At 63.8% G+C, this 11,741-nt stretch overlaps 1 protein-coding gene and 1 pseudogene across 1 annotated transcript in view; one reads left to right on the top strand and one right to left on the bottom strand.

The window, feature by feature from the left end:
- Positions 1-6,669: 6,669 nt before the first annotated feature.
- Positions 6,670-7,377, top strand: LOC105854487 (annotated as a pseudogene).
- A 2,585-nt stretch (positions 7,378-9,962) lies between these two features.
- Positions 9,963-11,741, bottom strand: part of AGAP3 (ArfGAP with GTPase domain, ankyrin repeat and PH domain 3) — a gene marked incomplete at its 5' end in the record, with an annotated part of 46,522 nt that continues 44,743 nt past the window's right edge. The window contains 3 exons of the mRNA XM_012733862.1: positions 9,963-10,624; positions 10,719-10,974; positions 11,502-11,727. Coding sequence (XP_012589316.1) covers positions 10,418-10,624; positions 10,719-10,974; positions 11,502-11,727 — 689 coding nt within the window. The remainder of the gene's footprint in view (positions 10,625-10,718; positions 10,975-11,501; positions 11,728-11,741) is intronic.

Here is an 11,741-nt window from a genome sequence, read left to right as displayed (position 1 = left end):
CCGCCCGGGCGTGCTCTGCAGGCCCGAGGCCTTCCGCTGCCTCCAGGGGCGCTCTCCTTTCTCTCCGTTGGGGAAAAGCCCTCTTTTCTTCCTCCTCATCAACATTCTTACTCCCTCATGTCTGAGCTCAACTTGACATTAAGAGCAAAGCCCTTGCGCTGAAGTAATCCACACTCAGATGGATGCAGGTTTTTAAAGTTCAACTTAGAAAAAGGCCGAAGGACTTTAAACTGATAGAACTTTAGGGGGGGTTGTGAATGGTTCCGGGCAGTGTGGGAAATGGGCTTGCGTGGGAGACGTAGGGGACTCCGAGGTGGAGAGGCTCATTTTCCCTGGAGTTGTGTGGTGCTGTTGCCTCTGCTTCCAGCTTGGTGTGGCGGCAGAAAACTCGGGGTTGCTCGTGACAGGAGCCCAGCTCTAAGCCGCAGTGGGTGTGAATTTACTCCCATAACTGCACCGGAGGGGCTGGGCCAGAGGTGCAGACGGTGCTCTTGAGCCTTTTCCTCTTGACCTGACGCCTCTGTCTTCAAGGGCAGGGGAGGCACAAGCGTGAGCAGCTCTAAATTTTCATACGCGGACTCTGGCGCCTCTGCCCAGGATGATGCACCAAGACGGGGACGTGGGACCTAGGGTCGGACAGATGTGGGGTGCGGACCTGCGGGCGTGGAGGTGGCGCTGCTGGCCAGGGAGCGGCGCCCGGGGGCAGGGGTGTGCTGTCCGTGAGCCAAGGGGCGGGTGCCCGAGGCCACGGCCACCGCACCACAGAGACTCCCTTCCACTGCCCGAGAGGGGTCTTCGCTCTGGCTAGATAAGTGGGGGGGCGGGGGAGGTTCTGAAGACATTTGTGGTGAGGAAAGTCGTAGAAAGTTGTGCTTTCCTTGGTAAGACGGATTCAGAGAAAGCTGTGCTTGAGGGATGAGGGAGCAAGGTACAAACTAGAAGCTAGAGAAAATGGGTACTAAAACTGTTTCCATAGTCTGGTAATATTTTTTAGATGGGAAAAGGCATGTCTAAATAAAAGGAATGCTGTATTGCTTCATACAGACCAACCATGACAGAAAAAAAAATAGAAAGTTCTGGAGGGGATTTTGTCTTGGGGAGAAAGCTCCTGTTAAAGGACAAAGGTAAAATTCGGTGAGAATCTTCCCCAGGAACCTTAAGGAGGATGTTAATAATAAACAGTGCCTGAGGCCTCCCTGGTGCGCATCAGGGTGGGCTCAGCACTGTGCAGTGGCTGCAGCACTGTGCAGTGGCTGCAGCTCTGAGGCCCGGCCAGGGGTGACCCCAGGGCACAGCAGACCGCTCCTGTCTCCCCGCTGCCCCCTCAGCAGTGGGTTTTGGTAGATCCCCCTGTCCTGCTCCCCACTCTGCGGGTCCTCTCATTCCCCACATCTGGCGGTACCCCAGTTCTTGTATGCACAAATAAATGTAAAAGAAAAATTTAAACCAGTAAATTATGCTTGGACTCTGTAGTAATAAGTAAAAGGGATGAGGTTGAAACTAAAACTGGATTTGATCGGAAGGTTAGGAAGGTGACATCTGATGCAGGTCCACGAAAGGACTTTACGTCAAGTATGAGGGGAGAAGATATTGATTCGAAATGTAGGAAGCCATGGTTCTAGACATGGCTCTCTCCCTAACTTGGTGACTGAGGAAAATCATGCAAGCTTTCTGAAATTTCGGTTTTTTCTTTCCTTTTCTAAAATGACTTATTTATGCACACAGAACTGGGGTACAGGCCAGAGGTGCGGGGGTGAGAGGACTCCCCAGAGACAGAGCGGGGAGCAGAACAGGCAGGTGAACTCCACTGCTGAGGGAGCAGCGGGGGAGGGGAGCGGTCTGCCGCGCCCTGGGGTCACCCCTGGCCGGGGATGGACTCGCGCTGCGGGGGCCGCGGACAGCTCCACAGTGCTGCGCTGTAACCTGTCGCGCCATCAGTGAGGGCTCCTGAAATTCTGGGTTTTTTCACCTGAAAATAAGGTCACTAACCGCCTGTTACTACTACTAACAGGTCTACTCCAGTGACTTCCTTGAAGACAAAATAATGATGAAAAGATTTTTGGGGGGGAGTCAGAGAGTGCTGTTGGCAGTGACTGTGCGTGTCCTGTGCCACCAAGGCCCTGGCCCGTGGAAGTGGCCCTGAATTTGCCTTGAGGGTGGGTTCTGGGTGGCAATGAAGTAGGGAAAATGCTCCTGTCAGTTTGGAGTAAAGAATGCTGAAGAGTAACAGACGAGGGCAGTGGGACAGGGAAAGGATCTTTCCTTGTTACGCCTGGAACTGTGGAGCATGGAGTGGATGGGACGAGTGAAAGACAGAGTGGGGTTCGCTGGTGTAAACCACGGGAGACAGCACCTTGTTGGAAAGGAACAGAGAAGCGGCTCTGTGCGGGCGTCGGGTGCCACGTGGCCGAGACACGAGCGCTGCGGACGCGACTCTGAAGGGAGGCCGGTTTCTCCCGTGTGGGCCCTCCAGTGGGCGCTGCACTCAGAAGCCGAGTAGCTGACCCTGGAAGACACAGAGGAGATCCATGGCCGTGGGAAAGGCAGGGCGCGGAGCCTTCCTGAGAGCAGCGTGAGGGCGGCCGCTGGAAAGCAGGGGAAGGGCGGGAGGTGCGTGCGGGCGGGAGTGACGAGGAGGGGGCGGCTCTCTGTGAGCCCGAACAGCGCAGGCCCAGGCCCCGGGGACCTCCGCTACAGGACGCCCAGGCTGCACACGTCTTGTGCTGTTTTCTTTCTCCTAGAGGAGCCTGTCATGGATTCTTGGGCCCTGGGTTCTTTCCAAGCTTCACCTGGCTCCGTGCACCTGCTGGCTGGAGCCCAGTGCTGCGCTGTGGGGCTGAAAGGTGCCCGCAGCCTGGCCTGGCAAGCAGGCACACTTGGGATGTGTGATTCCTGGGCAGTGGCCTCACCAGCAGCAGCCAGGGGCTGTGGGAGCCCCGAGACCAGGCACCCCGTAGCCCGCCCTGAGCAGACACTGCCTCTTGAAGTACCTGTAGGGAGCAAGCTGAAAACCCGGTCTCTCCTCAGTGCGCAGTGTTCAGACACAACCTACCTGCCCGGCACAGCCAAATCACTTCAGTTTCACAACTTTCCTTCGGCTGAAATAACCCTCATCAGAAACGTTATTTAGCATGTAAAACTTTCGGTGAGCCCTTATTGATCATCTTTTTTTTCTTGCCATTGTAAATAATTACAGCACCTGTAGTTAGAAGTTTGCAGTATGGTCACTGAATTACTAAATTTGGTTATTCTCAGTAAGATTTTACAAGTAGAAGTTTTATCAGAAAGATTTGTTTAGTGAGTGATTGTTTCTCTGTGCACAATGCTTGGCCGCCCTCACCAGGGCGGTCATCTGAATCTGATGAAAGATTTGTCTCGAAGCTAATCCACGGGAGCGCAGCGCGCTGCTTCAGGGCTGCTGTGCGCCCAGGGCTGGGCCGTGGCCGCCGCCGCCGCCCAGGAGCCGGGCGAGCCGGGCAGTGCCGCGCAGGGCTGGCCTCGCGCCCGCCCCCAGTGCTTTGTTTCTGGGGTGGGGTGGAAATAGGGGTGGTTTTCTTGCTCCTGGTTTCTCCCCCAGTTCTGTTTTTCCAGTTTCCATTCTCTTCTCTAGCTTTGCAGCGTCTGCCCGCGGCTCCGCTCCTCTCCCCTCGCCGCAGTCGCCCTCTGCCTCTGTCTCTCCCCCCAGCCCGAGTCCTCTCCTAGCGCTTCCTCCTGGCAGACCTTCTCCTTCCTTTGGAGGACTGCTCCGCAGAGCCCTGGGGGCCACGGCTGGCGGGGCCCAAGGCTCTTGGCGGGGACGCCAGCACCCGCAGAGCCAGGAACAGGAGCTGTGAGCCTGTGCCCGGGGCGGCTGCGGCGGGGGCCTGGGGTCAGGCTCGGCTCGCTGGGATCCGAGACAGGGGGATGGATGATGCGGTCTCAGGAGGGCCCTGCCAGACCGAGACCTGGGCGCCTCGCCTCAGTCACCGTCAGTTTAGATTTATTGGCCACCCCTGGGTGATCGGAGCTGTGTTAAATGATTTCATCCTTCAAGCTCTGAAATCCAGTTGCTGACTTTCTAACAGCTGTTTAAGATTGTAATGTTGGGCTGAGCTTTCTTGACAAGCTTGTTACTCTGTCTATTCTTATTCACTGCAGCCTGTGTTAGGAGCCGAGGCTTAGTGGATTTAGTGAGGATGTCCGCTGGCCCTGTATCTCTTTCGGCGTCAGACCCTGTAACCACCGCTCAGCTCACGGGGGTGCTCTTCCCGCTAAGTGGGGTTGCAGGGCTCGCTGAGGGGCGATCCCAGGACGGTGTCTCACGGGGCCGAGCTGGGTGGGCCGGGACGCAGGTCGCATGGCGTCTCGGAGACTTGGGCAGAGGAGGGGCAGGAGGAGGGCGTGGGGAAGGGCTGGCAACGCGTCTTTCCTTCGCCAACACCTGCTTGGTAAGTGGCTCTGCTGTGGGGTCATGTTGTAGGTGCTGGAGCTACAATGAAGAGAATGTTGTAGCAGGAAGAGAAAACCAGAAAACAAAAGTAGATAAGTAAAGTTGGCGACATGTACTAGGGCAGAAAAGAGGGATGGGGAACGCCGGGAACGCTCACTTTAAAGCAATAAGGGAAAGTCCTGCTGGGACACCAGAGACAAGGGGAGAGTCAGAGCGGCCGGCCACGGGCCAGGGGCGGGAGTCGTCGGGTGAGGCAGGGCAGGGCGGGCGCGAACAGGAGGCCGCTCTGGAGGGGTGCTGACGAAGCGGGTGAGGGGCGACGGGGACCGGAGGGCGGGCTGTGGGCGCAGCACTGCCAGGGGGTGCGTGTCCACTGGGCCTGGACTGGCCTGAACAGCAGGGCGGGTGCGGTGGGAGCGGAGCAGCGGGGAGAGCGGGGGGCGACAAAGACCATTCAGCTGGGACAAGTCACCGAGTCCGAGCCGTGCGGGAAGAGCCCTAGGCGGCCGGGGACCCGCGCGCGTGCGAGCTGGCAGGAGCATGGGTCTGGCCGGCGCTCGGGGACAGGGTGCGGCGGCAGGGGGGCGCCCCGGGGGCGCGGGGACCCAGGCAGCGGGCTGCTCTCCGGACAGCGTGGGAGGCCGAGGCCGGGCGCTGGTGCTAGGGAGACGCGGCAGTCAGCCAGCGCAGAGCCAGGGGTGGGGGGCACAGGGAGGTGCGAGCCAGGAGCAGGGTGTCCGACGTGGGGTGTGAGACCACTGAAACACTGAGGTGCCACAGGGGGAAACAGCAGGGAGGGGCATAAAATGCCCCTGTGAAGACGCTGGCAGAGGCGGCTGAGGGCTGGCCTCTGAGGAGTGTCACAGGCTCTGGGCAAGGGACAGGGGTGGCTGCAGCAGGGGCAGAGCGCCTCTGGGCCTTGCTGTTCCTGCTGCGGCAGATGGGGCTGGGGAAAGGGCGGCCGAGTGCTGCTGTGGTGTCGTGGGCCACAGCCCAGCCCCCCTGAGGCCGGGGCCTCCGCGTGGTCGAGTCTTCTCCCCTGGAGGTGCCGCGGAGCAGCGCACACAGGCGGCGCTCGGGGCAGGGCTGGCTGCTCGTGGGACCCGCCGCTGCCTCCTGTCCTTCTCCTTTTGGCTCATTCCCTTTTGACCTTTTGTTGCTTTCACTGCCATTGGTCCTTTGAGCAGAAAATAAGGCAGAGGAGAGACCGCCGCCGACCACACGTATCGCGTCACCGCGGCCCGGACCGCAGCGTCGGCGGGTGGGGTGCCTGTGTGCGTGCGGGGTACACTTTAGACCTCGTATGGGTTCATGTCTGAGACTGAGACCATTCAGTAAGCGGCCAGACGCCCTGCTTTCTCTTTATCACCCCTCTTCTCGAACTTTCCCTTGCTGAACTTCTGTTCTTTCTCCACGTCCCATCTTCCCTCCAGTGCTGCTGGCTGACATGAAGTTCAGGGCCCCAGGATTTTGAACTCGAGCAGAAAGCAGGTGTTTGTGCTGCTCACGCGACCTTAACTTGGAGAGGGAGAGCAGGGAGAGAGATGACGCCACAAAATCAAGGATTGGATGGGGACGAGGCGACTGAGTTACTGGGAAAAGTCTGGCCACCGATTCGGTGGTGTGGAGGGTATTAGAGGACCCAGCCTGTGTCCTGGTCAAGCTGGACTGGGGAGGGAGAGAGGAAATCTCTGAGCCCCAGGCCGGAGGGTAACACTGCGGGGGCCCAGATCTGGGAGGGTGCGGAAGGGGATCAGAGGCCCCTGCTTTGCTGTCTGGAAATGAGGATGTATGCCTCTAGGCCTTGGGAAGGGCGAGAGGGGCTTCTCCCCTCTGGCAGAGGTCAGTACACAGCTCAGCCCGCCGGAGGGGACGCCGAGGACAATGGCAAAGGCTAACAGCCCCAGCCGCCCCATCCACTCTGCGAAAGCCCGTCACCACCCAGACGGCTGAAAGGGCGCTACCAGGGCGCTACCAGGCCCCGCTTCCATCGGGGTCCAGAGCCGAGGGGCCTGAGCTTGGGGAGGGGGCATGTGGGTGAAACGTCAAACGTCCTGGTGCGGGTTTGGAGAGCAGGCAAGGGAGGGTGGGGAGGCTGACTGCGGGCGGGGCGCGGGGCGAGGCCAGAGGGAAGACGCGTCCTGCCTCCCCCTCCCCCGCTTCCCTCGCGAGATCTGTGCTGGTTAATCCCTCGTCCTCTCTCCCCGGCACCCCCAAACCTCTCCCCACGCCCACCCTGGATGTCCTGGTCTCCCCTGCCTCCCATCTCATCCCTCCACGTCTGTGTCTTCTCGTGTCCTCCCACCCGCGCCCCACCGTGGGTCCGGGTGCCCTCCGCCGGTCTGTGTGCGTCGCCCTCTCCCTCCTGTTCACCCCCGGTGTCCGCGCCCACAGCGGAGGGCGAGGTGTACAGCTCGGATGAGGAGAAGCTGCAGGCGCCAGCGGGGGACCCAGCAGGCAGCGCACAGGAGGAAGAGGGCTCGGGCGGTGACAGCGAGGACGACAGCCTCCTGGACAGTTCTGCAGCGGGCCCGGGGGCTCTCCTGGGGCCTAAACCGAAGCTAAAGGGAAGTCTGGGAACTGCAGCTGAGGAGGGGGCGCCCGTGGCGGCAGGAGCCGCAGCCCCGGGGGGGAAGAGCCGGCGGCGCCGCACGGCGTTCACCAGCGAGCAGCTGCTGGAGCTGGAGAAGGAGTTCCACTGCAAGAAGTACCTGAGCCTGACCGAGCGCTCCCAGATCGCACACGCCCTCAAGCTCAGCGAGGTGCAGGTCAAGATCTGGTTCCAGAACCGGCGGGCCAAGTGGAAGCGCATCAAGGCCGGCAATGTGAGCAGCCGCTCCGGGGAGCCCGTAAGAAACCCCAAGATCGTGGTGCCCATACCTGTGCATGTCAACAGGTTCGCCGTGCGGAGCCAGCACCAACAGATGGAGCAAGGGGCCCGACCCTGAGTGGCGCCCAGCGCTCCGGAGGCCAAGGGTCTGCCTGCCCCCACTGGGGGCTCCGAGGACGGGGCTGCCCTGTGCCGCTGCCCGGGGCGGGGCGGGCACCGCCAGGCACGTGGCTCCGGGTGCGCGTTCCTGGGCAGCCGAGAGGGGCCCTGGGCCCGCACCTGTTCAGAGACCCTCAGGACTGGGGGCTTCAGGGTCCAAGAGACTCGGGTTCTCTGCGCAGGAACTGTGGGACGGGCACGGAGGGAATCCTGGGGCGGGGTGGGCTCCAGACGCCTGGCGCCTGACGGGGCTGGCTGGCGCCCGGAATCACTTCTGACGGCGGGAGGACCCGGGCCGCCGCCCCGCCAGGCCCGCCCTGGCTCCTTATTTATTTTGTGTAAAGTTTGTATGTACGGACCGTCTGCCTCTGTCTGTCTGTTCCTCCTGGAGGAGTTGGGGAGGCCTGGGGAGTTGTTTCCTGCTCCGCGGCCAGTTCCGCTCTCACTGCCTTCAGGCGGGCGCCATCCTGGCTCCAGCCCTCTAGTCCAGGTGAACTGCACCTGCCACCAGCCCCCTTCGGAGCCCCTCAGCGCTCACCCCCCTGAGCTGCCTCCACCTCCGCCTGTCCCGTCCCACTCCGGCGGCCTCCCGCTCCTGAGCCTCTGCCTCCTGCCTCTGCTTCCCTTTGGGAGGGCTGGCGGGCTGCGGGCAGCGGGCAGCGGCTGCCTCCTTCTGTCAGGAGGGAAGTGACCACTCTACCCTCCCGGTACCCGGGCCCTGTCTGACCGGACTAGGTGGCGAGTGCGTCAGCGAGCGGGGCGGGCCAGCGGCGCCGTCACCTGAGCTGGCAGTGAGACCCGCAGGCTCAGCCTGTCTCTGCCGCCCGGCTGCTCCAACTCGAGGGCCTGGGGAGGCTCCCCCTTTTGTCCCTTCTCATCCCCCAGTCGTCTCCCCCCACCGCACGTTCATGACGCGTGGGGTTCCAAGCCGCCTCTGCTGAGTGAGGGTGGCTGAGTGGACAAGACAGGAATGAGTCTGTGATGGCTGGAGGACACGGACGGGGGCAGCTACGGTGACAGGAACTAGCGCCTGGGCTGGGCCGTGTGAGTAACCACAGTGGGGCTAGCGGGCCGGGCCCCTGGCGAGAGCGCACTGGGGGCGGCCCGGGCGCCGGAGCTGGGGCAGGCCGTGGTGCGGGGCCCAGCTGGCACGGGCCCGGAAGGAGCAGGACCTGCGCCGGCTGGCGGGGAGGAGAGGAGCGCGAGCCCTGGGGAGGGCAAGGCAGCGTGGCGCCAGGCAGCGGGAGTTCAGGGCGGGGCAGGTGAGGGCCGTCTCCCCACTTCCTGAGAGCCAGCCCCCGCTCCTCCTGAGCCCCGAGCAGCAGACCAGCCCCAAATCCACGAGGACCCCGTGGGACGGTGACAGCCTTCCCGAGGAGCCCCTGGTTCCTCCTACCTGGTCCTGGCAATGGACAGGGCGCACTGACAACGGGTCACAGTCGCCAGGACACCGGGTCCAGGGCAGGTCACCCCCATTCTCTGGCCGCCAGCAAGGCTGAGCATTAGGCTACAAAGGGAAGTCCAGCCGACCGGTTCCCAGCTCCGTCGAGAGCGAGGCCATCTGCTGCTCTGGACTTGCCCGCACGGGGAGACTACAGGTTACGTGCTGACGGGAGCCAGGCTGAGGCCAAAGGTCACGGCCGCTGACGTGTGCTATCAGGAGTGCCCGTCTGCAGGCCCCGGCCGGAGCAGCCCCTCTGGCCAGGGCCGGGACGCGGGCAGAGAGACGAGAGGAGAACCAGTCCAAACCAAGGCTGACTCGCCTTTTTTTCCCTGGGTTTGCCCGTGAAGCTTCTGAAATGAGGGAGCCTGGGGGTGACCGCAGCGGGGTTCACTGAGCCCAGGAGCCCAGCTCTGTGCAGACCTGTGGCCTGTCTCCTTCCTGCCCCCACTTTAAGGTGCTTCTCGGCCTTGCAAAAGGGACCGTGGACCGAAAATCAAAGTAGTATGGCTTGGGTGTTGACCTGACGAGGCGGGTGCCCAGTGCCACACCCAGTGCCTGCTCAGAGAGCCGGAGGAAGCGGCACAACCCAGGCGCGGGGCACGAGCTCCTGCGAGAGCTGGCCCTGACCCGCCACTGCTGCAAGCCCTCTGCCGTCTCTGGGACGCTGGCGGGAGGAAGAGCAGGGCACTGGGTGCCGCCTCCGGTTTGGCAAGCTGCTGGGGCCGACAGCAGCCGCCCCCTGGGACCTGCCGGACCGCGGCACTGCGCTCCCCACGAGGGCCGCGGGCCGGCCCCCCCGCAGCCCAACTCGAGCGCCTGCATGGAGGCCAGCTCCAGACCCGGGGCAGTGGCGTTTGGGTGAATCTGGCCAGTGCCAGGCGTGCCAAGAGCAGTGATGAGAACACCAGCGGGCAAGCTCTGAAGAGGGCGAGGTGAGTGGGGAAGCAAACGGGAAGCTTCGTGGGGAGTCCCGACACGCCCCCTGTGGGGGCTCCCTGCCGCAGCCCTGGCCGGAGCCCACCGAGGGACGTCGTCCTGGCCACAGGCGGGGGGCGCTGAGGGTAGTTTGGGGAGGGCAGAGAGGGCCAGCGAGGCCACGTACACAGCCTGGTTTATTGGCTCGTCTCACACACGCCAAGTATGTACACAAACATAAATACGCCAATGTACAAATTTACACGGGACTCGCAGATCACCCCGTCTTCCGCCAGCACCCCCAATCCGTGCCCTCCCCAGTCTCCATTTTAGGATGAAGGCTTGCAGGGGCTGGCAACGGAAGGCAGGGCGCTGGAGGAGGGAGAGGTCCCGCTCCCCTCTCCTCGCGGCGCCTCCAAAGGGTCCTGTCCCTGCTCAGCGGCACCCGGGCAGAGGGCCGCGCCCGCCTGCTCGCTCGGCTCGGCCCGACGCGCCTCTCGTCTCGGACGCTCCCTTGTGTCCTCTCCCCCTCCTTTCTGCGTGTCCCTGCGTCTCCGTCTGTCTGTCTCCCCCAGGCCCTGAGGGAGGAGGGTCCCCAGGCCACGGAGTCCTCCGCCCCCCGCTGCCCTCTTCTGGGCCTTCACAGGAGGCTGGGACTCCGGTGCAGCTCGGCGGAGGCGGTGCCGCCGTTGGCCGGCTCTCTGTTCGGGGTGGGGGCCAGGCCACAGCCCTCTCCAGGGCAGCCGTGCTGGAGCAAGATGTCTGCGCACTCCTGGCTGCCGGCCCGGCGGGCGTAGGCCAGCGGGGTCAGGCCCCGGGCGTCCCGGCTCCTCACGTCCACCCCGTACTGCGGAGGAAAGCGCGTGCGCACGGTCGGCGAGACGGGGCGGCCGCGGGCCGCGGGCGGAGGGAGGAGGCCGCGGGGCGGAGCCCGGACTCACCCAGATGAGCAGCTGCGTGAAGACCACGTTGGCCATGGCGCTGGAGAGGTGCAGGGCCGTGCGCCCGTCGCCGTCTCCGTAGGTCTCGTTCACCTCCTCCTTGGAGCCGTGGGCCAGGAGCGTCACCAGCAGCCGCAGGTCGTCCTCCACCACGGCCCGGAGCAGCTGCTGCCCCAGCGGCACGTCCGAGCTGGGCAGCGGGGCCAGGAAGAGCTTCTGTTCGTACTTGGCCCGTATCCAGCGCTCCTTCTCCTCTCTGCAACCACAGGCCCCGGGCGTGAGCGGAGAGCCCCCGCCGACGGGGGCCAGGCGGGCAGGCGGGATGTGACCGAGCGCCCGGTGCCCGGCGGGCGGAGCGGTGGGGAGGCGAGCTCACGAGCCGGAGGGCGCGGGCAGTGGGGAGCACCTCGGGCGTGGGGGACGCTGCCGGGGGCCGTCCCCTCGACGGGTCAGGCGGGCTCCCCGGCAGCTGATCTGGCCGTCTGGACTCTGGACTGGCAGCGCTGGAGCCGAGGGGGGGCGCCTGCGCGGCCCCACACTGGCCTGTCTAGCACCCCTTCTCCCCACCCGGGAGCTGGCGAGAACCTTCCACTGCAGCCAGAGCCCGCCCCTGACCTGCTGCTGTGAGGAGCCTGAGTGACAGGCTGGGCGGGGGAGGGGCCCCAAGGGGCCAACCGCCAAGCCACGCCGGCCAGCAACGGCCAGTCTTTACCCTGTCACAGCCGCCGAGCCCACCCATCTCTGCCCGTCCCCACCGGCCAGCGTGGCCAGCCGGCCACCCACCTGCAGGCATCCGGCCCTGGCTTTGCGTAGCCGTCCAGGGCCCCCTCCCAGACGCTGTTGGCCAGGGCATTGCCCATCGCGGTCATGACAGCCAGCAGCTCAGGCGGCCAGTCATCGAGGTCCAGCGAGCGGACGCGGGACAGGTGGGCCCCCAGGTGTCGGTGGGTCCCCGAGCACTCAATGCACATGAGGGCGCCCAGGTTCAGGCTGGCCCAGTCTGGATCTAGGGGGGAGAGGAGG

The sequence above is a fragment of the Condylura cristata genome, unplaced genomic scaffold (assembly GCF_000260355.1).
Source record: "Condylura cristata isolate star-nosed mole 26May11 unplaced genomic scaffold, ConCri1.0 scaffold00042, whole genome shotgun sequence".
Lineage (NCBI taxonomy): Eukaryota > Metazoa > Chordata > Mammalia > Eulipotyphla > Talpidae > Condylura > Condylura cristata.
The sequence above is the reverse complement of the archived record's forward strand: the minus strand, read 5'-3'. Positions and strand labels throughout refer to the sequence as shown.